The sequence below is a fragment of the Didymosphaeria variabile genome (assembly GCF_027946475.1).
Source record: "Didymosphaeria variabile strain IMI 356815 chromosome Unknown scaffold_1, whole genome shotgun sequence".
Taxonomy (NCBI): Eukaryota; Fungi; Ascomycota; class Dothideomycetes; order Pleosporales; family Didymosphaeriaceae; genus Didymosphaeria; species Didymosphaeria variabile.
Window position 1 is genome coordinate 3,562,758 of NW_026611620.1, and position 26,727 is coordinate 3,589,484.

The 26,727-nt window shown below is 52.6% G+C and overlaps 9 protein-coding genes across 9 annotated transcripts; 4 read left to right on the forward strand and 5 right to left on the reverse strand.

Annotated features, from left to right (window-relative positions):
- Nucleotides 1-169: 169 nt before the first annotated feature.
- On the forward strand, nucleotides 170-1,663 carry ssr3 (SWI/SNF and RSC complex subunit Ssr3; the record flags this gene model as incomplete). Its single annotated transcript, XM_056209950.1, has 1 exon — nucleotides 170-1,663. One exon carries the CDS (start codon nucleotides 170-172, stop codon nucleotides 1,661-1,663), a length of 1,494 nt encoding a protein of 497 aa, XP_056076772.1.
- Nucleotides 1,664-2,444: 781 nt separating this feature from the next.
- On the reverse strand, nucleotides 2,445-4,034 carry N0V89_001137 (uncharacterized protein; the record flags this gene model as incomplete). The annotated part of the gene is made up of 3 exons (XM_056209951.1): nucleotides 2,445-3,779; nucleotides 3,828-3,920; nucleotides 3,972-4,034. The coding sequence occupies 3 exons, from the start codon at nucleotides 4,032-4,034 to the stop codon at nucleotides 2,445-2,447; spliced, it is 1,491 nt and encodes a 496-aa protein (XP_056076773.1).
- Nucleotides 4,035-6,863: 2,829 nt separating this feature from the next.
- On the forward strand, nucleotides 6,864-7,946 carry N0V89_001138 (uncharacterized protein; the record flags this gene model as incomplete). The annotated part of the gene is made up of 1 exon (XM_056209952.1): nucleotides 6,864-7,946. The coding sequence occupies one exon, from the start codon at nucleotides 6,864-6,866 to the stop codon at nucleotides 7,944-7,946; it is 1,083 nt and encodes a 360-aa protein (XP_056076774.1).
- A 359-nt stretch (nucleotides 7,947-8,305) lies between these two features.
- QCR6 (ubiquinol--cytochrome-c reductase subunit 6) lies at nucleotides 8,306-9,004 on the reverse strand (the record flags this gene model as incomplete). The annotated part of the gene is made up of 3 exons (XM_056209953.1): nucleotides 8,306-8,341; nucleotides 8,391-8,536; nucleotides 8,731-9,004. 3 exons carry the CDS (start codon nucleotides 9,002-9,004, stop codon nucleotides 8,306-8,308), a joined length of 456 nt encoding a protein of 151 aa, XP_056076775.1.
- A 244-nt stretch (nucleotides 9,005-9,248) lies between these two features.
- Nucleotides 9,249-10,027, reverse strand: N0V89_001140 (uncharacterized protein; the record flags this gene model as incomplete). The annotated part of the gene is made up of 2 exons (XM_056209954.1): nucleotides 9,249-9,859; nucleotides 10,021-10,027. The coding sequence occupies 2 exons, from the start codon at nucleotides 10,025-10,027 to the stop codon at nucleotides 9,249-9,251; spliced, it is 618 nt and encodes a 205-aa protein (XP_056076776.1).
- Nucleotides 10,028-10,909: 882 nt separating this feature from the next.
- On the forward strand, nucleotides 10,910-13,398 carry YME1 (i-AAA protease yme1; the record flags this gene model as incomplete). The annotated part of the gene is made up of 3 exons (XM_056209955.1): nucleotides 10,910-10,915; nucleotides 10,972-11,230; nucleotides 11,282-13,398. The coding sequence occupies 3 exons, from the start codon at nucleotides 10,910-10,912 to the stop codon at nucleotides 13,396-13,398; spliced, it is 2,382 nt and encodes a 793-aa protein (XP_056076777.1).
- Nucleotides 13,399-15,779: 2,381 nt separating this feature from the next.
- N0V89_001142 (uncharacterized protein) lies at nucleotides 15,780-17,858 on the reverse strand (the record flags this gene model as incomplete). The annotated part of the gene is made up of 4 exons (XM_056209956.1): nucleotides 15,780-16,324; nucleotides 16,376-17,435; nucleotides 17,484-17,539; nucleotides 17,591-17,858. The coding sequence occupies 4 exons, from the start codon at nucleotides 17,856-17,858 to the stop codon at nucleotides 15,780-15,782; spliced, it is 1,929 nt and encodes a 642-aa protein (XP_056076778.1).
- Nucleotides 17,859-22,387: 4,529 nt separating this feature from the next.
- N0V89_001143 (uncharacterized protein) lies at nucleotides 22,388-24,430 on the reverse strand (the record flags this gene model as incomplete). Its single annotated transcript, XM_056209957.1, has 3 exons — nucleotides 22,388-24,226; nucleotides 24,273-24,326; nucleotides 24,422-24,430. The coding sequence occupies 3 exons, from the start codon at nucleotides 24,428-24,430 to the stop codon at nucleotides 22,388-22,390; spliced, it is 1,902 nt and encodes a 633-aa protein (XP_056076779.1).
- A 420-nt stretch (nucleotides 24,431-24,850) lies between these two features.
- On the forward strand, nucleotides 24,851-26,650 carry N0V89_001144 (uncharacterized protein; the record flags this gene model as incomplete). Its single annotated transcript, XM_056209958.1, has 4 exons — nucleotides 24,851-25,740; nucleotides 25,794-26,000; nucleotides 26,057-26,405; nucleotides 26,453-26,650. The coding sequence occupies 4 exons, from the start codon at nucleotides 24,851-24,853 to the stop codon at nucleotides 26,648-26,650; spliced, it is 1,644 nt and encodes a 547-aa protein (XP_056076780.1).
- Nucleotides 26,651-26,727: the final 77 nt, after the last annotated feature.

Sequence of the window (26,727 nt, forward strand, 5' to 3'; positions counted from 1 at the left end):
CACCTGCCATCACACGAGCAGCCATGCAACCGCAGTACGGGCGGAATTACCCGCTCGCTGCCCAAGCGGCACACCACGCTCCGCCCGCACGGCGAGGGCCCGGTACGTACCCTCTTGCGCCAGCACCCACCACGTCCACCCCAAGCTGCCCGCGCGCCCTGTACACAAGATGATCAGAAAGGCTGACCTGGAGCACATGTTCCGCAAGCCAGCCCCTATAGCACACCCGAACCAGTACCCGCCGCCGCCGCAGCAGCACCACAACAATGCCCAAATGATCCAGCAGCAGAGCGCCGAACAGGCGAAGCGCGACCGCTTGCGCCGCATGGCCAAGACGCCCACTAACAAAAATGTGCCCGAGGGCGTCGAGGACATCTGCATTGGTGACGGCGTCGCCCGCTACAAGGAGCTGCGCGAGGTCGAGCGCACGCTCGACGCTACTATGATGCGCAAAAAGCTCGAGGCCTCCGACTCGGTCTACCACTCGCGCAGCGGTCGCACCGGCACCGTGCGCATTTGGATATCCAATACCGCCGAAAACCAGCCCTGGCAGAGCAGCGGCATGGACGCCGATGCCTTCGATTTCGAGAGCGACACGAATGCGACGTACCGCGTAAAAATCCAGGGCCGCCTGCTCGACGAAGGCAGCGACGAGGGCCTCGAAGAGGAGGAGGACGAGAAAGACCCGGATGTCATGGAGGAGGACGGCGCAGAGGGCGAGAAGAAGGATGACTCGGCGCAAAAAACTAAGCCCTTCTCCCAATTCTTCACATCCGTGACCATTGACTTCGATCGCGCCAAGAGTCTGCAGCCGGACAACTTCACGCAGATTGAGTGGAAGCGGCCAGAGGGTGCCCAGCCGCAGGACAATCCGTTCAGCCAGATCGAATTCGAGCGCAAGGGTGACGAGAACATCAATATCACTATCAATCTCCAGCGCCACCAAAATCCTGAGATCTTCCGCCTGAGCAAACCGATGGCGGAGCTTTTGGACACAGACGAGGAGGACCGCGCTGGCATACTGATGGGCGTTTGGGAATACGCGCGCTCTCAAAACCTACAACAAGACGATGACGAGCGCAAGTTTGCCTGCGACTCCAAGCTCAAAGCCCTCTTCAATGGCGCAGACTCCTTCTACTTCCCCAGCCTCCCGCAGCTCATCAAGCCGCATCTCACGACCCTTCCTCCCGTCCAGCTCCAGTACACCATTCGCGTCGACAAGGAGTACCTACAACCATCTCCCGAATCCGGCAAGCAGCCCTCCGAGCCTACCATCTACGACGTACAGGTCGCACTTGACGACCCTCTCCAACCGCTACTCCACAGCATTCTCCGCTCAAAGCAGAGTACAGAGACGCTCCAGCAGATCCACAGCATCGACGACCAAATCGTGCTTCTCATGAGCGCTCTCAGTAGATCGAAGGCCAAGCACGCTTTCTATACCAGCATGGCCACGGATCCTGTCGCATTTGTTAAGCGCTGGTTCTCGTCGCAGAAGCGCGATCTAGAGGTCATCATGGGAGATGCAGCTCGTGGTGGAGGTGAAGATGCTTCGGGCGAGGAGTGGAAGCGTGGAGGGGCGGAGAGCGTATGGGGAAGCGAGACGGCGAGGGAGAGCGTTGCGTTGTGGTTGGCACGCCAGAGCATTCCGAAAGCGCATTAGGTTGGCTCTCGAAAGGATTCTTGACGGTGGGTTTTCGTGTAACAGTATGATTGGAGTTTTGGTGTTACATTGCACGAGAGATGGAGTATCAAGGTGTATTAGGTGACTGATACCACAATGCTCGCATGGGCGAGCAGGACTAAAGAATGATAATGGATGCATCCTCATAAGTGGACGATATCTCTCAAGGTGCTGCAGTCTCCGCTAGAAGATTTTTTGTAATGGGAATTACCCACCGACCAGGTTTTCGTAGACAGCGACTGAACGTCGTGGATGTGAAACCGCCTTCACGCTCAACGTGACTCTGGGTTCTTGGTTATGCTGCACTTGTCTAATAGACGATCAGAATGGGCTATCCTATGCTCTCTATTCCCATGTCAAGTTGAAGATGGGGCTGTAGGCTTTGCTAAAGACAGGGTCGGGTCTCAATAAGTCTATTCTAGGGTAACTCAAGCTATGGTGGATGTTGTCTTAAAAGAGCTGCAATCAAGAGACAGGCACTGCCAGGAGACGCAATCTCTTATTAGTATCGGATGACCATTCACTTCGCTGCAAATCAAAGGACCGCATCTCGTGTAGGACTGGAGATTGAACTATCGCTATGTGCGAAGCATGACTGGAACGGATCCTTAACCTCGGAGCCTAGCACTATCTTGGACTAGCTGCAGTCGCAATCAACTTCCTTTCCGTCATCCTATATCCTCGTCAACACCATGCCCATACCAAAGAAAAGCCTTTGCAAATATAATCGGGATCTGCATCTCGACAGATCCAACAATGCTTATTCTTTGCTTTCCGCGCGAGGATGGAACCGCATCTTCATCTCTGGCTTCTTCCACAACAAATACATCTTGTTATCCTGAACCCAGTCTACGGTCTTATCAACCATTTCCCATTCATAAGTCCACACCATCTTAGCCAATATGACACGTAGCTCCATGTATGCCAAGTTGATTCCGAGGCAAGCTCTTGGACCGAGCGAGAACGGGTTGACTGCTTCCTTCCGGTCGCCAAACCCTTCTCCGATCCATCGTTCGGGTAGAAAGGAGTCAGGATCATGCCAGTATTTGGGGTCATGCGAGCAGGCCCAGCTCTGCGTCGAGACAAGCGTACCGGCAGGGACATAGTAACCGGAAACTATAGCTCCTGGGGAGACTCGTGGGAGCCCGAATGCTACGGGCGGGTACATCCGCAGTCCCTCCTCGATCACGGCATTGAGGTACGGAAGTTTGGCGGTTGCATCCCCATTGATCTGGTCGTACGAAGTGAAGGCACTGAAAATCTCCTTCTGCAACTGAGCCATGCAGTGTGGATGCTTTGGCAGGAAATATGCAATGCCAGCCATAGTTGTGGCCGTCGTCTCTGATCCAGCAACGATCAACAAGTCGGCATTACTTTCCATCTTGCCTTGACTCCATTCTCCCTTAGACAGAATGGTTTTGAAGAAATCTTCCCTGGTGACGGTGTCTTTCTGCTGGACCCTTTTCTCTGTCTTTTCCTTGGTGAGTTGATTGTGCATCTCGTATCCTTTGGCAAGCTCTCCGTTCACGAGGAACGGCAGAATCAGGTTCAGCAGGGGAACTTGCTTGCGCAACTCAATAATGCTTCCCCAGAACGTGGTTTCTACCATGACCGACACCCAAGGGTGCGTCTTCCCGTTCTTGACGGCGTCGAACGACTCACCGAATGTCAGGTCCCCAATGATGTCAAAGGTGAGCCAATTAAAAGCTTCAGGGATATTGATCCCATTAGTGGCGGCGCCCCCGAGTTTTCCGATCTGTTCGATGAACAAGTCGACATACTGATGAACAACGTTCTCTTGATCTCGGAGCGCTTTGGAACTGAATGCTGCTGAGAGCGCCTTCCGTTGTGTGCTGTGTTCGATCGGATCCTTGGATGTGACTATACTTGGCTGTCTTCCATTGGAGTCGTAGAAATGCGACTTCAGGAATGTACGCCTTCCTTTGCCTGTATGACCGTAGATGTCTTTCCAAGATTCCGCTGACGCGAAGGAGAGCTCGTTGGGGCCGGTGCGAACAACGTCTCCGTACTTTCGATGCGCTTTGGCCAGATGGAGCGGCCATTCACCGCTTGTCCAGTGGAAAGTATACCACAGCTGCAAATTATTAGTACCATCCGAGGCGAAGTAATGTAGATGTCATACTATGCTTGCGGCGGCAAGTTTAGGTCCGGGAAACTTTGCGAGCGGATGGAAGTAGAGTCTGTATACGGTCTTGACGCTAAGGTAGACCAAGCCCTGACACCACTTCTCAGCAGATCAAATCTGGACACAGTTGAGACCACTTACTGCTGCAGTGAGGGCAAAGAGGTATCCTCCGACAGTCTCGGGAATTACGCCCACAAGTCCCATAGTGCGAAGCTATGCTGTGAAGTGTCAATAAGGTGTTCCTCGACTGCCAGGTCAGTGACTGATGTTCTTTCCTACTTGTCAAGGAATGAGGCTCTATATATACCGCTTTTACGGGGATGCGAGCAAAACCTTGTCCAGGTTGTAACAGTCATTTTGGTCCGTCTCATACCCCGCCCTCTTGTGCAGACTTGGACCTGGGTCGTACGGCTGTGGCCACCACACGCAACACGCGAATTATACGGTGTCTGATGGCTATAGACGTCAACGGTCAGGTGGGTGGTTCGGGAAGTCTTCTCTGCTATTGGCCGGTACATGCTGTGAAAATACTGGTGGTGTTGCCGGATGCCGGACGATATCTGAGCCGTTACCGCAGGTCTGGTACGCGCCGGGTTGAAGCCACAACCGATGCAGGTTGTACAAGTACCTGTAGTGTATTGAGGGGCAGACCAAGTATTAATGGGTCTATGGTGGAGCAACCCCACGCATGTCCTGTTTCACATACCACCGAAGTCAGAGCAATGCCCACTCATTTTTGACTTTATTCTAGCTGTCACTTCCCTCTTTCATGCCAAGTGTTCTCGCTCACAAGCAAGAGAAATTAGTGAATGCTCGACTTGCTTTTGATGCATCGCGCGATTTCATAAGAGTGATATTGAGCCGTACAATGCGCTGGCCGCATCACCGTACGTCATACAGTCAGTTTATTTAGCAATTCCAAAAAAAACAAGCTGTTCGCCAAAAGTTTGCTGATTTAGGGCAGTACTTTGCCGTTGTGTCGTCAGATCTAGGTTGACTCATGTGCTTGTAAAATTTTCTGAGGACACCCCTTGGTGACTTCTTGTCGTCAATATAAGAAAGGGTTAGAATGCGATCCAAGTCTCCGAGATCCGTTCTCTCCACTGCTTGCATACTCGTAATTAGGTACAAACTATCCAACGGAGTAGTAGTTCCGAGTCCGGATTAAGAAATGCCGATCCTTGACGTTAGCCATCGGACCGTTCCGTTGTGGAAGCGAATGGCTGACTTTGACGAATCGCTAATTTTCCGAACAGACCGTCCCAAAGCTCCTGACAATAGACCGGCTTCGTAGCTTTCTTCCGCAAAACTGCCGTCACCTTGGACAAGGCGCGTCTTTGACAAGCGCAGCCGCTTCAACAGTACTATAGTCAAGATGGTAATCGCAATGAATGTGGATATATGCTCGTATTTTCAAGACGAAGAAATCTGTCCAGCACATTGCTTCTGTGCGCCGCATCAGGGGAAGAAGAATCGAGATTGTTGGAGAGACGAGCCGAGCGACAAGCAAACGTATCAACGACTCTGAAGAACCCACGCACATTGACGGGATGTCAAAATGTTGTGTCCAGCTTTTATCAGTCAACGCAGCATGAAATGACGTACCAAAGTAGGTGATGCTAAAAGTTGAACTGGTTTTGGTAGGCTCCCGTGGCATGCTGGATGAAGTGTCATGATTTACACTTAAGTATGTCCTAGGGCAGGTCGAGCTAGAATACGTCTCTAGAACGTTGAGTTCGTATTGTATTCCCTTAATTCATACGTTGTGTGCGAGGCAGGGTCTCGGGCCAAGTTGTTCTGTTTTTTTTTTCGTGGTGCTCACAGTGCACCATCGGATGCGCTTATAATGGAATGAGCCACCGTTATTGACCGACCTCAGCTCGTCGAACACCTGCTCGAAAAGTATGCTATGCTTATGCAAATCGTAGAGGATGCGACCTATAATCAAAGCGACCAAGGCGAGGTGGTCGGCTTTTCTACGTGGCTGCTGTTTTAGTAATCGGGCACAGCTTACACTCGCCAATGACGCGTGACCCCAGGAGATTCCGCCCAGCGCCCAGAAGCCCCCTTTGCGCAGCTCAGATATGGAAGTCGCGTCCTCGCCTCGATGGAAGGCGCATACTACGACAACAACACGACCTCGGTGCCCAGAGTCCATCCCCTAAGCGAGCACTGCAACAGGGAAGCGGCCCCTGCAAGCGTGTGATCGCTTTCCCTTTCAAGCCAACCCACCGAGGCCACACGTAGGCGCGCATCTATCACATGAACTGCGGGACACGTTGATAGCGATAACAAGCAGATCGGTCCCCGTTCCCCTCTCCAACGTCCATGCGACAAGAGCGGACGCTGCGCGACGCGTGGATCAGAATGCACGACGCCACGCACAGAAACAGCGAGGGGAGCAACGGCAAAGATGGGACGTCTTATCGCGAGCAAGTTGCGGAGATGGACCCAGCGCGCAACGGGGAATCGAGTTCGGCGCAAAGAGGAGGAGACGGAAGAGAAGAGAGCGAGCCGGCGACACGTGAGGGCGGCAGGAGGTGGTGGAACCGTGGAGAGAGAGCAACCTACAGCCATACGCATTTCAAAGTGTACAAGAGGAGGTGGTTCGGGTTGGCGCAGCTGGTGCTTCTAAATATCGTGGTTTCCTGGGATGTAAGTTGCTGTGGCTGGCTGGCTGGCCATGCACAATGATGCGAGATGCGAGACTTCGTATGCGAGGCTGAGAGCTAATGTTTCTCAGTGGTTAACCTTTGCGCCCGTGTCGACCACCTCTGCAGAATACTTCAGGGTCAACGAGAGTTCTATCAATTGGTTGAGCACTGCGTTTCTCTTCTCATTTGTAGTCATCAGCCCGTATGTATCTCGGTGCTTTGTGAAAGTTGTTCCAGCTGACCTTCGACCAGGGCTGCAATATGGACGCTCAATCGGGGCCCAAAGCTCGGTATCATTGTCGCGAGCCTCCTTCTACTTGCAGGCAACTGGATCCGCTATGCAGGTACCAAGGCTGATAGCGGGATCTTTGGGCTTGTCATGTTTGGTCAGATTTTGACAGGACTGGCGCAACCGTTTGTATTGGCGGCCCCTACACGCTACTCCGATCTATGGTTCACCGAGTCTGGACGTGTTAGCGCCACAGCCATAGCCTCGCTAGCGAACCCTTTTGGCGGTGCTGTAAGTATACCTCTGCTCAAGAGTGACATTCAGCTACACAAGATTGACACCACACAGCTCGCCCAACTGGTTAATCCATCCCTTGGATCTGTACCTGATATTGTTCTCTACGTGGCCATCATCTCGACCATAGCTACTCTCCCTTCGCTCTTCATCCCCGCCAAACCTCCAACTCCACCTTCAGCCTCGTCAGAAGTGCTGAAAGTTGCTCTCGTTCCATCTTTAAAAAAATGCTTGCGCTCTCCACCCTTCTACATCGTCTTTATCACCTTCTCCACCTACGTTGGCTTCTTCAACTCCTTCTCCTCGCTCCTCAACCAAATCCTGTACCCCTACGCCTACTCAGAAGACGAAGCCGGAATCTGCGGCGCCATATTGATTGTGGTCGGACTTGTAGCTGCAGCCATCACATCGCCAATCTTCGACCGCACGCATGCGTACCTGAAGGGCATCAAGATCCTCTGCACCCTTATAGCCCTTGCATATCTGGCTCTGATCTGGGCACCTCAAACAAGAGGACTGGCGGCTCCGTACGTCCTTTCTGCGGTCGAGGGCGCGGCGTCCTTCTCCCTTCTCCCTATATCGCTCGAGTACCTAGTTGAGATTACCTTCCCTGCTTCCCCTGAAGTCAGTTCTACCATCTGCTGGGCAGGTGGACAGCTGTTCGGGGGCATTTTCATCGTTATCATGAACGCGTTGAAGGATCAGCGACCTGTCAACCTTGCGGTGGTTAGGGAGCTGGGCAGGGGCGCCGGGGGCGATTCGAGGCCGCCCGGCAATATGTTCAGGGCACTTGTCTTTCAGGGAGCGCTTGCTTTAGCTGTGTTGCCTTTGCCGTTGATGCTGGGCATCAAGCGATTGGGTCTGGCGCACGGAGAGGGCAGGCTAAAGGTGGATGAGCATAGGAACGAAAGTCTAGTAGAAGGAGAAGAAGGGACTTGACTATTGGCGTACGGTCAGACGCTTGGGCACGAGCTGGAGCAGGACTTGGGTTAGCTGTGATACCAGGCGTTATTGTTACTATTGGTAAAGCTCAGTATGTGTAATGAAACCACCCGGGCACTAAATCTGACCAGGCCGATGCACATCACGTAGCTTAATTTGATTCGAGGCTGAATAAAATAATCGTGAGGTGACTTGAAGGAAATAGTACAGTGATATTCTAAACAAGTCTTGGTGGTATATACAGTTGTCTCATTGCGGTCGGATGTGGTTCGTTGATTCATCCTTACGTCCCACCCGCTGTAACCACTCGGTTCACATCGTTCGTGGATGAGGCGGCTTGGCTTGTATGTGCAGGTTTACTTGAGCTGAGCGAATAGCTTGGGCGCTGCGCACTGGGTTGCGCAGTGGGCAAGGTGGAAAACTCCAGATGTGTTAGCTGGCCCAGGTAGCTGTAGCTGTGGAAAACTTACATTCTTCGACGCAGTCTTCACTTGCCTTGCCATCGTTCTCGATCTGACCTGTGACGCGCTCAACGCATTCGTCGTAGTGATGCTTGGGTCCGTGGCATGCCTTGGATTCTGCGCACTCTGTACGAACATTGATCAGCATCGTCCTCGATTATGCATGGCTTGCTGTGGAGCTTCCTTTGTGCCTCGGTACGCAATTGAGCATCCAAATGCATCCAGACAGCTTATTGCCGCATCTCAGCAGCTTCAGCAAGATCAAGTTTGTCTAAAGCTGGGCTTTGGCGGCCCCATGAAAGCTGTTCAGTGCGACTCACCCTTCTCTAGCACATCCTTGGGGTCCTGAGGCTCCTCCTCTTCCTCTTCCTCCTCCTCCTCGTCGTCGTCGCCGCCGCTGGGCTTGTGACCCTGTTCACCCTCGCCCTCTTCCTTGGCGTCCTGCTTGTTGACCTCGGCCTCCTCGTTGGACTGCTCGTCGGTGCCGGAGGCGGGTGTGTCTGTCGAGGTGCCACCCTGAGGCGGCGCTTCAGCGTCGGGCGAAGGGACGGAGAAGCTCTCCCAAACGTCGGAGAAGAAGTCGGTGATACCCATTGTTGCTGATGGGAGGTAATTGGCTGGCGGCGAGGCGTGGGCGTGCGTGGATGGAGGTTTGAAGCTGGTAGGGTTGAACCGGGATGAGAGCGAGGAATTGCGTGCCAAGACTGATTAGCTCATCATTTTGGAATCATCAGATAGAGCAAGACGCTGAGTGGACTAGACGTCAATTCCTTTGCGATTACCATTATTTCCATGATCCTGAACTGCCAAGGACCCTACGGCATGGCCCCGATCCCTTTCACGCATTTCTATGCTCCTTGAAAGCTTCATCGACGCTCCTTCCCTTCTTCACGTCGCTGATCACCATCTCGTCGGCTCCCACGAGCTTCGGAAGTAGCTGCAGCACCTCGTCTACCATGCCCTGTGGCACTGCAACAACTCCATTTTCGAATGGATCCATCATGACTATGTCACCAGGCTCGATGATCGTCTCGCCCACTCGCACAGGCACTTCGCGCGCGTGAAACGTGGTTTCCGCACCTGCCCCGATTATCGACGTGCCCTTTGACCAGATAGGGAGACCCGTCTCTGCCAAAGCGACCAGATCTCGTACACGACCATCTACTACGATGCCTTCTGCGCCTAGAACTTTCATGCGCTGTGCCATTATACCACCCATGACTGCGCAGGACTGTCCTGGTGGTTGGCTGATGATGACCACTGTTCCTGATTGTGTCAAGTCCGCGTACGGCCCAGTCTTCGACAGGTTCGACTTTGGGAAGTCTTCGGAAAGTGATACGCGTTTGGGGAAAGAAGGTGTCGCTTTCGGAACCATGAGGAATGTGGATGCCTTTGCGAGGATCTTACTGGGCTCAAGTTCAGGAGTGCTCGATGTGTGCGGCATTCGTGCTATACATGATTAATGCTGTGGACTTACGTGATGAACCTACGTGTAGGCGGACATACTTATCTCTGGCAGGAAGCCAGCGCCGGGCACACCCAGCTTCAAGAGCGCATCCGCAATCTGTGCTGGTTAGCTTCCGATAAACAGGGATGTGAAATTGACACACATCGCATGCTGAGTAGCGAGCTAGTTCATCCCATTGTGAAGAAGACATTATGTCCTTGAATTGCTATAGGTATGCCTACCATGGACGGTTTGTCCAAGAGCTGAGCTACGAGGGACCGATGGAGCTCTGGTGGGGTCCTTTAGCCCCGCCAACCGAGGTTCTGGGAACCTTTCCGTGGGACTGATGCGAAGTTTGGAACCCTGAACATCTGCCAAATTGGCAAAATGAATCACAGTGGTCGATGGAACTCGCTCTCGCGTCAACGAGAAAGACGACCATGCAATATCAGGTCACAACTCTAATCCCTCGTTGTAGTGTTACCTTAAGCTACATAACACTCGAATGAGCCTGCTAATTCATATCTTGACACGAGGACCTTGTCTTGTTCGGCTTAGTGCCACGAATGTCAGTTACTTGTCGTGGTATCTGCCACTGTGAATTGCGCGACATTGTGAATTTCAGTCAACTCAGGTACGATGTCTGCAGCTTCTGGTCACCACATCGAGCTGCGCAAGAACGCAGTAAAAAGCTATCCACAGCAGCAACATTACTCTAGTCTTACCATGCATACACTTCTGCTAAATCAATGCGTCATGATATACTATAGTGGCGCGAGCTCTTTCCAAATTTGACTGAGTGAATGTCGCCATCCACGTGATCATTTCCGCCCTGTTGCCAAGCGCGCGATCGGCGGACTTGTCGCTCGTCCGCCGCATCAAGTTCGACTCAACGCCATCTGGTTCTAGCGACATCATACCGGGCTACCATCGCCCTCGACCGCCTCAACTGATGCGCCTTCATTCTTTCGACATCTGAGGCTCTCCTAGTTTACCACGCGGCTTGCGCCGCAATCTTACCCATCAATATGGCTTTCCATACACCGCTCGCCATGCAGGTGAGACCTCGCCACGCCATTCCGCGCCTGTGAGTAGCATATTGACTTGCGCATAGAATGTTGTATCCGCCACCACCGAGCTCTGGCCTACCATGTCTGCTATTTTGAAGTCTCCGTGGCAAGGCTTTGGGAAGCAAACGTCTGTTGGCGCTGGTCAGCGTCGGTATGTGCAGAGCTCGGCCACAGCGCCAGTTCCACAGACAGCATATCCTCTCCCCGAATGCCTCGAATCCGTCTCTCTGTCCTCGCTCCGTCAAATACTGTCTCCGCATGCTATGCCGTCAACACCCACCGCTGCTGGCTTGATATCTGCGGGTAAGAAAAGCGCGGTCACAAGTGGAGTATCTTTCCGCTGACATTATGTAGTATCGCAGAACGGTCTCCGCCTCTGCACTCCGCTCACGCGCAGTATGCCCCTCAACTCATTCATGGCTAGACAATATTCTACCGTCTCGCGCAACGGCACAAACGGCACGCCTCCGAGTTTTCGCCTGATACCGCGGCTCGGAAATGTAGGATTGACTTTGGCACAGCAGCGCTCGCTCTTTGGTGGACCTACCCATAGCCAACTCGCTCGATACGAACAAACCGCTAACAACAACCCCTCGAGCGCATCGGCGCAGGCGACTTTTTACCAGGCATTGCTTAGGGCAAACATGCCCAGGATCATTGTCGAACGCTACAAGACCGGCCAATACGCTACCAACGTAGCCGTTGAACAGGCTTATCAGAAAGCCTTGGAAAAGGTCGGACAATCGGGCGAAGAAGGCTCCATGTCGTCGGAACAGTTGCAAGCTGTCGGACAGGCTGTTGCTGCTCACGTCGGCAAAGGCCAAGTGGGCAAGACCAAATCTGGATCGGGCGACAGAAAAGACCCGCTTTACGTCGTCGTCGAAGAGTCACTCGCGAGCATTGTCTTTAAATGGGTCCGATGGATTGCTGGCTTCGCTCTCTGCGCTTATGTCGCTCTTGTCCTCATTACCTTGTTCGTGGAAACGAGCGGCGTATTGAAGAAGGTCGGCGGTACCAACAACGCTGAGGTTCGCCCGGAAAGCCAGAGCACACGCTTCAGCGATGTTCAGGGCTGTGACGAGGCTAAGGAAGAGCTCACCGATATTGTCGACTTCTTGAAGAACCCCGAACGTTACAACAAGCTTGGCGGCCGACTTCCCAAAGGTGTTCTACTCATTGGTCCCCCTGGTACCGGAAAGACTCTACTTGCACGTGCGGTCGCCGGTGAAGCCGGCGTACCCTTCTTCTACATGTCTGGATCTGAATTTGACGAGGTATACGTTGGTGTTGGTGCTAAGCGCGTCCGTGAGCTGTTCACTGCGGCTCGGTCCAAGGCACCGGCCATAGTCTTCATTGATGAGTTGGATGCCGTTGGTGGAAAGCGCAACACCCGCGACGCTGGCTACCATCGCCAGACTCTGAATCAACTTCTGAACGACCTCGACGGTTTTGATCAATCTACCGGTGTCATCTTTATTGCTGCTACTAACCATCCCGAACTTCTCGACAAGGCCTTGCTTCGCCCTGGTCGTTTTGACAGACATGTCCAGGTGGAGCTGCCGGACGTTCAAGGACGACTGGCAATCTTAAAGCACCACACCAAGAAGATTCGCCTTTCTCCCGATGCCGATTTGTTCAAGATTGCGCGCGGTACCCCTGGCTTTTCTGGAGCCGAACTCGAGAATCTGGCGAACACTGCGGCGATCGAGGCCTCGAAGCAACAGGCGAAGTTCGTGTCGCTGTTGAACCTCGAATGGGCCAAGGACAAGATTATGATGGGTTCTGAGCGCAAGTCAAGAATGGTGCCACTGGTTGACAAGCTCCAAACCGCTTACCATGAGGGTGGACACACTCTTGTGGGTCTCTACGAACAAGGTTTCCAAGAGCTTCATAAGGCTACCATTCTTCCCAGAGGACAAGCTGCCGGTATTACCTTTTTCCTTCCACAGGACCACAAGCACCACCGCTCAAAGATCGAGTATGAACGCCACCTGGCCATGTGCATGGGTGGCACCATCGCGGAAGAGCTCGTCTACGGTCCTACGGAGATTGGTGACGGTGCATCAAGCGATATCTCGAATGCGACAAGCATAGCCCATTCGATGGTCACGCGCTACGGTTTCTCGCCAAAGTTGGGCAGCATTGATTACGGGTCCAACTACGAACAAGTTTCACCCGAAACCAAGCGCGTTATCGACAACGAGGTGCGGAGACTGGTCGAAGAAGCCAAAGAGAGAGCGAGGAAGCTGTTGACCGAGAAGCGCGTCGAGCTGGACCGGTTGGCAACAGCTCTCGTGCAGTACGAGACCTTGGACAAGGAGGAGATCGTTAAGGTCGTCAAGGGAGAGAAGCTGCCAGACCGGCTGATGGCAATGCCGGATACTCCAATCAAGCTTCCTGAGCTGATACTTCCGCCTGCTGTCCAACCGCCGGTGCGTGGTAACGACGGGGACGGAGGTGTGCCTGCATAAATTGGGTAACTGGAAAATGCGCTTATGGCATGCATGTGAGGCGAATCGGCGTTTATCAGAGCCCCCCCTCGTTGCGATTTCCTCCTCTCGTTGCGATTGTGTGCCCTCGACGTTTATGCCTGTCGAAGGGCTGGTTCTTTTCTTTGTAAGACTATAGGTATTGGTATAGCTAGCATATAGCGAAGTGGAGCATGCTCACGGCCACGCGATGGCATTGGGGCTACGTAAGAAATATAACAGTAATTTGCACATTTATAGACCTCTTGTAGGGATCACAGGGCGTAGTACGACTGCAACTAGCCGCACCAATGATTGCAGATCTCTAACCCAGGAAGTCTCGTCGCGAATCAGCATGGCCGTACTTGCTAGATTACACATCATCACTTTCGAGGCGATTTCTGCTTCCCGCCTACTGCTTTTACACCCGAAAGTCCCTCCACGAACGACTTCCATTTCCCACGACCATGCAATCGGATTCTAGCCTTAGCAAGCGAGGCAGGGATCTCACCTCCGACCGCCTCGGACCCAACGCTCGAGAGGCAACCGAGAAGATTGGTTTCTACAATGGGCCGTGGAATCCAGAGACAAACCCAGATGGGTTGGTGAATTTAGGGACGGCGGAGAACGTATGAGAATCTTTGAGGTAATCATCGCACGTCGGCTGATCTTGTGGGTAGTCACTCATGCTGGATGATATGGCTGAGTTCGTCAACGAGCAAAAGGTATAGTCTGACAGTCCTTTTGTGGATGAAGAGACTTTTCAATATACTGATGTATGAGGAATGGGTAGATTGAGTTGAAAGGTGAAGCGTTCGACTATAGCGAAGCGTGGGGGTCGGCCCGTTTGAGGAAGGCTGTATCCCAGTTTATCAATACGTGAGTAAAGTCTGGATGTAATCTGCTGTTATAGACAGAAATTGATGACTTCATGTTGTCTACAGTCGTTTCAATCCTCACACATCCACCAAACCCGAGAATCTCACCATCTCGAACGGATGCTCCGCCTTGTTCAGTGCCTTGGGGAATGTTCTCGCCGACCCAGGCGATGGCGTTCTCCTCACAAAGCCCTGTTACGTCGCTTTCGGGTCGGATTTCGGCAAGCTGGGCGGGTGAGTCTTTGCAGCTTTTATTACGTTGCGTGCATTCTTCTAGTAAAATCCAGCGCTATGCAGCAAACAGCCTGACATACTTAAACCACACTGCATAATTCATGTACCAATGCTTCACGGCAATGTGTTAGATTAGATACAAGCCCTCGTATTCCAGACGGTAACGAAACCTTCACACTAGATCCCCTTGATACTTGGAGACTTAGACGCTGACCAAATACTAGCACCACACCCGTGTTTGTCTCCAATGACAGTATCGATCAATTCAGTCCAGATATACTCCCACGCTACGAAGCGGCTCTCAAGTGTGCCGAAGACCAAGGTCTCAGAGTCAAAGTCCTCGTACTCTGCAACCCGCATAACCCACTCGGTCGTTGTTATGGTCCATCCACACTCATCGCGCTCCTATGCTTCTGCAATACACATAAGATCCATCTTATTGCCGACGAGATTTACGCCATGTCCGTCTACTCCCAGGATAACACGCCGTTCACATCCGTCCTGAGTCTGGACTGGCAGAAGTATATTGACCCGCAGTACTTCCACCACGTGTATGGAATGAGCAAGGACTTTGCTTGTGGCGGGTTGCGAATTGGGAGTTTGTGGACGCTGAATAACGAGTTGCAGAGGGCTGTTACTGCGTTGGCGAATTTCCATCATTCTGGCACTGTCAATGCACTGTTGGCTTCGAAAATCCTAGAAAACGAAGCTTTCGTGGCTTGTTTCTTAGCTAAATCGCTGCAACGCGTGGCGGAGGCAAGTCAAGTAGTGCAAAGCCTGCTAGATGAGGCGGGCATACATTACGCACCTGCAAATGCAGGATTCTTCCTGTGGATCAATCTGGCTCCGTGGCTGAGAGGAGAAGACGGCGATGATGGGTGGAAGAGAGAGAGGAAGTTGATGGAGAGGCTAATCGCGGATAGAGTTTACGTTGCGGGTGGTCAGATGCAGAATGCTGAGGAGCCAGGTTGGTTTCGGCTTGTGTTTACGAGGGACGAAAGGTTACTTAGGGAGGGAGTGAGGAGGCTGAGGAGGGTCTGTGGGATTGCGTGGTGATACTGGTTCACGTGTTAGAAAGTGGGCCTGTCGATGGATCAGGCTGTGAGTCACCCCGGGATCATCAGCAAACTCTCTCGCACATGGCCACAGTTTGATCACCTCGCACTTTGCTTCCCAGCTCCGTATCTACCTTTTGCTGTCCCTGAATGACCTATCGGCAATAAAGCTGCCCTCCACGGAGATTTTGATTTCGCAAAGATATTGCGCTACATTTTAAGACTTCTTAACCTCCTTTATCCGCCCCTCTATCCGCGGTGCAATAGCCCTAGTCCAGTCCACCCTCAACTCCTCTTTGCCCACCTCATCCGCACAGTTTGGTGTATGCTTGAGCCCTACACACCTCCACCACTTCCGCATAGCCCTCCTCAGTAGACCTAGCTCATGCTCATTGAATTTGATTAATTCACTATCGTCATACTCATAATCTTCGTCGTCGGTATCAGGATCCTCTTGCGCGCCGTTGCGGTGTTTTTGAGAAGGTGGAATAGCGATGCTGGATCGTCTCGGAAGCGGTCGTGATGGATCGGCATCTCTTGTTGTTGATGTGGCATCATGGAAGGTATGCTTGGATTGGAGGGAATGTTGAACCCTGGAGAACTTTTCCGTCATATCAGGGGCCCAGTTCTTCCACTTGCCGAGGACTTTTAGCGACATGAAGTATTGGCGAAGGATGGTAGAGATGAGTACACCGTTCTCCTCGCTGACTATCTCTTTCGCCGTGCCACCTTCTTCTTCGATGAGGAGTGAAGTGTAGCCATCTAGAAGTGATGTTGGTCAATGACGACAATGCAAAGTAGGAACTTGCTTACCTTTACCGCGACCCATATAACCGCGAGTGACAAGCCTATACTCCCTGTTCTCATCCAACGGTTCCTCGCCAATCTGGACGCTTAGTACCCGCTTCATTGGTTGCTGAGAGTAGTCCGTCTCGAATATGATGTTTGACACTTGTGGGAAGCGACCTTCGAGCGCGGGATAATTCGACACAGAGTTCTCTAGTGCGTCCCAAATCTGCTTCCCAGTGACCTGCATTACTACTACGGGATCCTCGAAAGGGAAACAATTGACGATGTCGCGCACTCGCAGCACGCCAGGCGGGTAAATTTGATCACCGCGAATGGTACCAGCGGCCATGATGCAACAGTCGCCCTCGTAGTAGAAGCGCATGAGATCGCATACAAAATTGCCGAGGTTTGACTCCTTCGTGCGGACGGTGGTGAAGCGAGCATCCAGTGGAGCGGCGGTGTATCCTATCGGCTTGTCCAGTTTCTCATTCAACTTCTGCGTCAGACCTTCTACTAGTTTGACGGCTTCTTGATCCTGCGGTACGCTGCTAACAATGTCTCTCCTTGTAATCCTGAAGTCCCAGCCTTTGCCACTCGACTTCCGCCATGCCTCAATGTGGGAAAGCTGTTTGAAATCCGTGCCGGAACGTAGGACGTGTGTTCCGTTGATGAAGCTATGGGCGTAGTAATGGTCGTGTCCGCCCAATATGATATCAATCAACCCACCTCCAGTCTTCTCAGCCAGCTTGTTGTCGTTCGGCTCCCTCTGGTGAGACACTGCTACGACTATCTCCGCGCCCTGCTGTTTCAGCCCCGGGATCAATTCCTTTGCCGTTGCACTCGCGCTCTTGTATATTATGTTCGGCGGTAGCGAGTTGATAGTGTCTAGCCACTCCCGCTCTGCCAATCCAATAACGCCAATTTTTATGCCATTTGAGGATGTGAGCATGACCGTTTTCTGCGCGTTGCCGAGAGGTACGTCGTCACCGAGGGCAGGGTCGATGACATTGGCGAGTAGCCAAGGGAATGTACATTGGGAAGTAAGGTTCATGTATTGCTTCACGCCGAAGTCGAGGTCGTGGTTCTGCACCTGTTAGCTCTGATCGATCCCAGATGCTAGCAAGCTACGTACCCCTACGCAGGCTACGTCCGTCCCGATTCCGTTCAGTATGGGCACCATATGACTTCCTGATCTCTTAAATTAGCGGTGGACTCAATTCATTCCTACGTTCACCGTACCCTTCGTCACACTACTCTCCAGACTTGGATTGAAGGCATCTCCAGAGAAGAAAGTAACCAGCTTTGGGTGATTCTTAAATTTCTCATCTTCTCTATAATATCTGACCAGCGTCTGAAACCTTCCTACGCCTCCTACAGGCTCCGCTGAGCCAGCTTCAACGTGGTAGACATCGTTGTAATGTAGGAATCGTAGATCTGGCGGGGTGCTTAGAGTGGGGCTTGGGGCGAACACGAGCTGCTCGTCCGCGGGGACGTTTTTCGGCGCCATGACCTCAATTGCAGCTATCAGAACGCTCGGAAGTGCAGGTCAGGAATAAAAAGGAAACAAAACCGAAGTATGACTGAACCAGGGCGTATTCGTATTCTATGTCGCGTGTGCGGAGCGGGCGGTGAATCTCACGTGCAGCTTGGCGGAAGCTGAATCCAGGGTCCAGCTGCAGCCGTCCGCAGCAAACAGCCAATTGTAGACAACGATTAGCAAGGGACACAAAAGTGGATACACCTCGATGTGCTGACCGCCTTTGTCTTTTCCTCATGCCAGCACAACTGTCTCGAAGAAGTTTGCTCAGAATAGTGAGCACTTGATACGACGCTATGCACCAACATCTATGCGACCCAGTCGGAAGGCGTAATCCATCATCAACGTCCTACCTCTCCAAAGTCCTCTACCAAGGCTATAACAAAGTTCATCAATCGCATTCAATGCGATTGCAGCATCGTCCAACCTCTTGAGAAGCCAAGGCCGAACGCCGCCATACCGAGAGACCCTACCCAAATACCCAAAGCAGACCTAGATCAGTCAGGAAGAGCATGCCAGCCATCCCATAATCCCAACTTAGCCTTGCCCTTACCCTTTGGACCCGGCCTAGACCCATGTGATGGACCCGACTGTGAACGCCTTGAACTCCTTCCTAATTCCTATTGTCGACTGCTTCCTGGGCGTCCACCCTTGCCAATCTTCGTCTTTGCGTGTGCCTCTTTGCACTCGTCGCTGCAGAACCACTTTGTCCTACCTGAGGGAGCTCTATCGAGGTTCACGCATGGAAGATGGAACCACTCGCGTGGACAAGAGTCGTTGTCGCACGCTATCATGTTCCCGAAAGATACTTGGTTGCAGTAGCAGTACCGTGGCTCGTCGCCATCGTCATCCGACTCTGCTTCCTGCGACTGTTCTTCAGGGACAACGGAACTTGCTCTGGATGACTGCGGATTCGACTTGGAATCGAGTGCAAATTCCAGTGCAGGGGACTGCATGGTCGCACTAGTGGTCGTCGTGGTCTTCTTATTCCCGCGTTTAGACACAGTTCCCGCTGTGCTGTTATTTTCTGACGACGTATTCGAATTGCCGGTTCCGTTGTTGGCTTTGCGCGTGCTTCTGCTGCGAGCCATGGGAACCTCAGGAAACGTCCCCACGACAGGAGTTGCCGTCTTAGAAGCACGACCCGTACGGACAGTCGAGGGTGCTGGCGCTGGTATATCGATTTCCATGCTTTCGGGCGCCTGTGCCTCAACATCTTCGTGTTTCAAGGCCGTGGTGGTTAATGTCTCAAATGGCGGAAGTTCCGTGGCATCCTTCGGGGTGGATGCTCCTTTCATGGAGCCATTGTCACGATTGATACCAGCTGCTTGTTCAAGTTCAGTGATGACGTTACTGCTTGTAGCTTGCTGCGCAGAGTGGGACGATGAAGGTCGACGAATGACAGGCGGCTCAGGGGCTGCAGATGCCACAGAGTTTGCAGTAGAGTTCTTGCGCGCGCGCGCGGCTGTTGGGCGTTCTGAGTTTGCAGCATTGCCTTTCGGTAATGTAAAGTTGCCGACCAGTGGAGACGAGGCCGGCTGGGGTGAATACGCGGGCAGTGCGTGCTTCCGCTGTGCCGGCGCTGGGGGTGCTCGTGGCTTCCGCTTGCTTGTCCCGCCCTCGACGCTTGGTGTTGCTCGCGGGCTCGTCCCGCTCCGCCCACCGGTTCCTGCGGCAGCCTTGAGCGCGCCACTCAGCGATCGTTCCATAGGCGGAGCCCCGGCCGCTGCTGCCGCCAGCGCTTTCTCTGTCTTCTTCCTCTTGCCCTGCGATGGCGCGGCATTGCTTGTAATGCCCAGGCCGACGGCACGACCATCGTTTCCAGCTGCTTCTGCAGCCAGGGCCTTGCGTTTGTGCGGTTTCTTCGCAGGCCGGTCGTCGAAGTCGGAGTCAACGTGCTGGTGTCGACTGCGCTTGTTCGCAAGCATAGCTTCTCGTCGCGCTTCACTTTTGGCTGCTATGGAGTCAACATCATGCATATGCTGAGCAGCTGCGGCCAGGTTGTTGGCCGATACCACTTCTCTTCTTTGCCGCTCATGCGCATTGCCCTTCTTCTTCTCTTCTTTATCCGCATATGCCCAGTGCGTGAGACTCCCATAGCGCGCTTCCTCGCTGACCTCGTCGTCCAGGTGTGCGTAAGAGTTATTCATGCGCGCGAGGCCCTTGTCTTTCGTCGCTTGAGCGCCACCAAGGACCACCAACTTCTCATCGAGCGCAGGCAAGATGTTTACGATATGCATGCGCAACCGGCAGAAAGCCTGGCGCTTCTTCAAGTCGGCCTGCTCTCTTGACGAAAGTGTATCGGGGTCGATCGCGGCGAGCTGTTGCCAAAGGATGGCTGGATCTTGCATCGTGCCGCCATTGGCGCTTGCCCCCGAGCCGTTCTCGACTACTACGGAGTTGTGCGAGCTTTCGCGGCGCTCTGCTTTGGTGGGAATGGGCATTTGGTCTATCTCGTCAAACATGAGCCTCAGACTGCGTTCGGGGTCGTGGATCTTCGCTTCGACTTCCTTGAACATGGAAAAGTGCCGGATAAGCTCTTTCGGAAAAGCATCTACTGCCTGTGAGAAGTGTGTGAGCGCCGGACAGAAGCCACCGGCGTTGTTGGACGCTTCGGGTGTCTGCTCCATCCCGCCGGAACGCCCTGCAAAGGTGCGCGCATAGTAGTTGGTCGGTCGGACGGTGGTGCGCCCTTGTCGCGTCGGCCGGCGGTCGGAAGCTGTAGAGGGGCCGGCAGTACGAGAGCCTGCGGCTGGAGGCATCGTGGAAGCACTGAGCTGCGCGCGCCGCGGGAAAGGTGTGGAAACGGTCTTTGAACACGAAGGCACGAAAAACCGGGGGAATTAGTATGAGAGCTGTAGTAATGATGTGGGATCACATTTCAAGCAACGAGCAGGCGGCTGCTTGCGCGTAGGAGCAGCTTGTGTGGTGAAGCGTGGGTGAGGACCTGGTTCCCTCCTCCTCTTCGGAACTACCACGTGCTTCGGTGATCGGCAAATTAATCCGCCGTAGCGCAAGCGCGTCATGATGTCCCATTCGGGATGGCTCGAACGCTTCAGAAAGTGCAAACACTGTGAACATTGTCGATGTTGAGGATGGCTCATCTTAGGGTTTATCTCTTCGGTTTGCCGATGGCGCATGTTTGGTAGGTCTTAAACCGCAGACACTGGATGCTCTTTGAGCAGTTGATCGGACTTACCGTGCATCATGAGCAGGACATCACCCGCTCCATTCACTCCAGTAGTGAACCCTTCGAGCTATTCTACATAGCAAGCCCTTTTCCAGATGCCTCCACAATCTTGGTTCCTGAGGCCGTCGGGTTGATCCAGACTAGCTCAGCGAGCTGTCCAAAAACAAACAATACGTCGGACCCAGAGCTTACAGACTAAACTTTAGCAACTGCAGGCAGGGGTCCTTATTATCCGGGCGAGACTCCATCCATGCTAATCGACGGTTCTTTTATAAAAAGTCATCCGAAGCCAGCTTTCAGGAGAGTCCATGCATCGATTTCAACCAATTTGGACTTACATCCTGAGATTACACACCATTGCCCTTTGGCAGAACCGTATACATCCATTTCCCAAGAAACGCAGGACAGTAAATGTGATGGTAATACCATTGTGATCCCGAGCAAGGCCAGTGTACAATCTCCGGTGTCTCTTCCGGCCCACTTCCTTCGAGCTTAGCAAAGCTTAGCAACGTTTCTGCTGGTTCCTGTGCTGGAGCTTCTGAGCTTCCCTTTATCAATAAACGTCTATCTGGGAACGATCCCAAGAACGGTGATGTCATCACTTATCTTGCTAGCCTTTAGAAAGGGTACTAACACGAGTATCTCCAACGACCTTCCTTGACCAATCCGCTTGTCAGCAACGTTCTAAATCCCCACAGCCATCGAAGACCATCAAACGGTGGCAGGAGGTTGCGCTGAGTACCTCCAAATATCTTATATGGACAAGCGAACGCTGAAGGGCGTACCTCTCGATGCGCAGTCGACGCATCCCTACCCAGTGGACCTGGCTCACTGTGCCCCTCAAAGAACGACATAAGATTGCTCTGCGTATCGTGAGATATCTGTCAGCCATATAAGCACATCAGAGTCTAACGATGATGGTGAGGTGCAAAGTGTGGGCTATTGTTCCGGAGGATACGTGTGGGCAAGGAATACGAACATTAATCACATGCACGTGATATCAAGAATTGTAAGTAGAAATCCATTCAATCTGCCTGATTTTGAAAAGATCATACTTTGATGCTTGGCGACGGCTGTCATGATGGCAGCAACTGAGCCCTAAGTAGATTCATTATCGTTCGTGTTCAGTCTGCTCATGTAGACGGAGGACACATGGAAAAGAACACGATATACAATGTGCGTTGTGCTGAGTGACCCAACAGAAGCGCGGAACGTTCAATAGCTCGTCAGATGCTGATGCGATGAAAGCGAAACAGATATGCTATTGACGATTCCATTGTCTCCTCAGGAACGCGTGCGAAGGAAATTTTCATTTGAGGCCGACACCATTGTCAGGCGACTCGGAATTTGGGAAGGAAAATTGAGTTTGCTGAGAAAAAGCGCGCCCAAGATTGGGACGGAGGTCCACAAGATCGTCTTCGATGTAACTGGGCGAATCAGTCTGTGCAGATCTACGATGATCCTCGGACTTTGGCGTCTTCATGAAGTTATCGTACCCAGCCTGCATCGCCTGAACACTTGAAAAGGACACATTCACCTCTGTCGATACGTCATCATTCGGGAGAGGAGCGATGATGACATCGCATGGAACGAGCACAAGCTCCTGATCCAGATTCTTGCCATGACCATCACCCCATTTCACAAGTCCAGGATTAACGATGACGGCCACAGTTCCCTCGTCCGCTTCTTCATCATTAAGATTACTCTTCAGGTATGATGGCTCGCCTTGGGAATAAAGATCTCCGATTTTGGGGTAGACCGCTTGGAGACGGCAACGCTGGATGTTCATCTCAAGAGCAAGTGAGAAAGCTTTGTCGATGATCACGGGGACTTGTAAAAAGTCGGTAGCCGGTGAGAGCTCGCCGAGAGTCTCAGTGATGAGCTTGTAGGCACTGGTTCGTCCTTTCAGGATGCTATCGAGTATGTCTTGCCGAATAGCCGCGCCCTGTTCGGTGGTGATGATACCACGTGTGATAGCTTCTTTGCCGCCGAGCTTCACCACTTGCTCTACGGTCATGCTCCTCCAACGCTCTGCCAAATCACCAGGAAGCGGCCAGTCCGCTACATGGTTTCTCCCGAATAGCTTAGCCCACCAGTCATTGATCTCTGATGCACAACCAGGACCGGCAATCCCGAAAGGGCTACCGAACACTTGGTAGATCAAGACGGACCACAGGAATGCTTCGATCAAGGCTTTCTTGCGACCACGGCCGTTCCAATGGGCCTTATCGACATTGTTCAGAAGGCGGGCAGATTTAATCGCGGGGATGTCAGCGAGGTCGATATCAGCCGGGAAACGAATGTTCCGACTAAGAGTCTTGATCGAACTGGCCAACCAACGGAAATCTTGTGTGAAATGTTCGTCAGACACGATGCTGGCTTTCTCTACATTTGAGAGTAGCTCTTGCTGCAGAATCGTCACGTGCTCTTGAAGCGACTGTTCTTTCTTATGCAGCGAAACGATCTGATCCTGATAATAGATGGTTTGCTGCTTCAGAGTCTTGGCTTCAAGAGCATCGTGCAAGATATTTTGGAACATGCTAGCAGTGTAACGGTCGTGGCCAGTGGCTTCCGCATAAGGACGAAGCAGGAGATCCTTGATGACATGCAAGAAGCTGTCAAGGAAACGAATCTCTTTCTCTAGGTCCTTCTTCTCTGCCTTTATCTGGCTGTTCTCATCTGTGAGGTTGCTCGCTTCAACGTCCATGGCCTGGAGTTTCTCCCGCAACCTCCAATATTTGCGTTTGAGGCTATCGTACTCGTCACCCGCGGACACTTCTCGCTTTTGCGGCATTGACTTCGAATACCCTTGCTGTCCTTTCGAACGTTGCGAGACGTGTTCCTCGCCTTCGTAGTCGCTCAGCATGTCTTCATTAAGGAAATTGATAGCTGCCTTGCCACTACGTGCCATGTCACGCTGAGAAGCTAGTTGTGCAGCAGCAACGGCATCCAGTCGCGTGCGAGAATGGCGCTGCTCGTCCGCGAGGAGCGCTTGCATTTCCGGTTGGGCCTCGCTCATCTTGTCAGATGTTTTGCGCTTTGAGGTCGTAATAAGGCGCCCCTCTTCGGTAGCCTTCTCAAGAAACAGGTCGTTACGCGGTCGAGCTGTGTCGGCCGTGGAGCCTAAGGCCTGCGCGAAGCTTTTGGCCTACACAGCTTAAAAATGATTACAAAACATAGGGGATGTGACTTACCGTTTCAAATGCTTCTCTGAACATGGCTATCCAGTCAGCGATGAGCGAGGATATCTTGGTGACCGATGGTTTTATAAGTGGCAGCAACAAGAGCGCTCGAAAATGAGCGGCGGCGAAAGGGCAGACACGGAGTGAAGGGGAGATCGTACCTTCCGCATGCGGGGGCGTAAACGCGCTCCTGCCGTGCGTCAACCTCACCTCTCACTTCAAAGTGAAAGCTAGCCCAGCAACGAATCGCACACAAGCGATCAAATTGCGCCTGTTTGCCTTCCGTAACTTTTCTTCAACACCTCCTGTCCCACCGCATCTTCCCCTCTTGCGACGTCGAAAGTCCGCCTTCTCTAGCTCTCGGGACACACGCTGCACAGTGCCGCTCACCTCAAGATGCAAACTGTACCAGGTAATCGACTTATAATTGGTTAGTTGACTCCGGACATGTTGTACTTTGGGTCGCTCTCACAAAAATAGGTCTTGACTATGGTACCACCTACACCGGTGTTTCGTGGTGTGAAGCGTCTGATACTGCGACCATAGAGGAGCGCATTCAAATTGTCCAAGATTGGCCTTCAGCACACACAATGATCGGTACGAAAGAGAAAGTGCCCAGCGAAATTGCGTACCTGCCGGATGGTATCAAGTGGGGTGGCCTCATTCTCCCTCACGTCCAGCGCAACATGTGGACCAAGCTCGAGCTTGATGCTCCGAGGCAAGGTGAGGCCGAGGCTATTCGTCAAGAGCTCGCGCTCCTCACAATCATGGGAGGACCTGCTCAGAAGACGCCGGTCGAGATCGTTGCCGACTATCTTGGTCAGGTCAAGAACCACCTCATCAAGAACCTCGACAACCAGTATGGCCCGAAGCTCTGGCGCACACTGCCCATTACGCTGGTGATCACGGTTCCTGCTGTGTGGTCCGATTCAGCGAAGCACAAGACACTAGAAGCCGTATTCAAGGCCGGCTTCAATGCCACCTACTTTCCGCATTTGCGGCACACCGTCACCACAACCGAGCCAGAGGCTGCCGCAATATACACCATCAAATCGCTCCGTGGAACATCCCAGGATGCGCAGCTTCATGTTGGCGACGGATTTGTAGTATGCGACATGGGCGGTGGAACTGTTGATCTTATCTCGTACCGGGTGGCCGAGCTCGAGCCCACCATCGTTGAAGAGGTGACTATGGGTACCGGAGGCCAATGCGGTGGTAGTTTTGTTGACCGAGGCTTTCTCAAATGGTTCGAGGAGAAGGTTGGTGTGGACAACTTTGGCAAGGTTGCCGGTTGTCGTGCCGATGAGCTATCTCGGACATCATTACCACCCAAGCTTGGACGCGTGGTGCAAGAGTTCACGCTCACCGCGAAGAGCGGGTTCTCTGGTACAGAAGAGTACTTTCTTCGTCTACCAACCGCGCTCAGCGCAGTTGACGACGAAAAGCGGGGTATGAATGATGGGGAAATGCAAGTAACCGCGTAAGTTGTCCTTTTCCACTACGCGCAACCAAGCTGACATTATTGCGTACCAGGACGGATATGAAGAAGATCTTCGAAATTCCTCTTCGCCGTACTAAGGAGCTTCTAAATGGACAAATTCAGCAAGCGCGTCGATCTGGTAAGGCGAAGCTCAAGTACATCTTCATGGTGGGCGGCTTCGCCGAGTCTCCATACATGTACAAGGAACTTAGCGCCCTTGCTCGGGCTTCTGGTATTCAGGCTATCAAGCCACCATACGCGTGAGTATTCTTCGTTAAGTACACACATCAAGAACGCTCACTGATCGACTTAACAGATGGTCTGCTATTGTGCGTGGTGCAGCTGCCAAGGGCTTGGAGGGCGATGGGTCTGCCGCTATTAGGTCTCGAATTTGTCGTCGTCACTACGGAACAGATTGCAGCACCCGATTCCGTGCTGGCGAACACAAGGAGAGCGATTCTTTCCTTTGCTCGTTCTCTGGTGAGAAGCGTGCTGATTCTCAGATGGACTGGATCATCAAGAAGGGACAGGAACTCAAGACGTCAGAGGTGGGTCACGGAAAGGTCACCATATCTTATACAGTCTGGTTTGGCTCGAGTAAGATCTTGACGATGGCGCTCATGGCTTCGGATTCGGACGAGGCGCCCACTTCATCATATGACCCGGTGAGTTTTCTCCACCATCTTGGAATACATGGTATTGACCCTCTTAGAATGTCTACCATGTCGGGCAGATGGTGATCGACTTAAACCCTGTTCCCAAGAAGGAGTGGCGCAAGTCGACTAGTCCTTCTGGCAAGCCTTACTGCTTGCTTGACATCGATGTGGAAATATCGATCCAGTCTGCCCTCGAGTACTCCCTTTCCGTCAATGGCGTCCGGTACGGCTTAGTCACGGCAAACTATGCTTAAGCGCATCAGGTAAGATGAAACCATGCATGTGGTCTTTGAACCAGTCGAAAGAATAATCGTCAGACAGTGCCCATCCG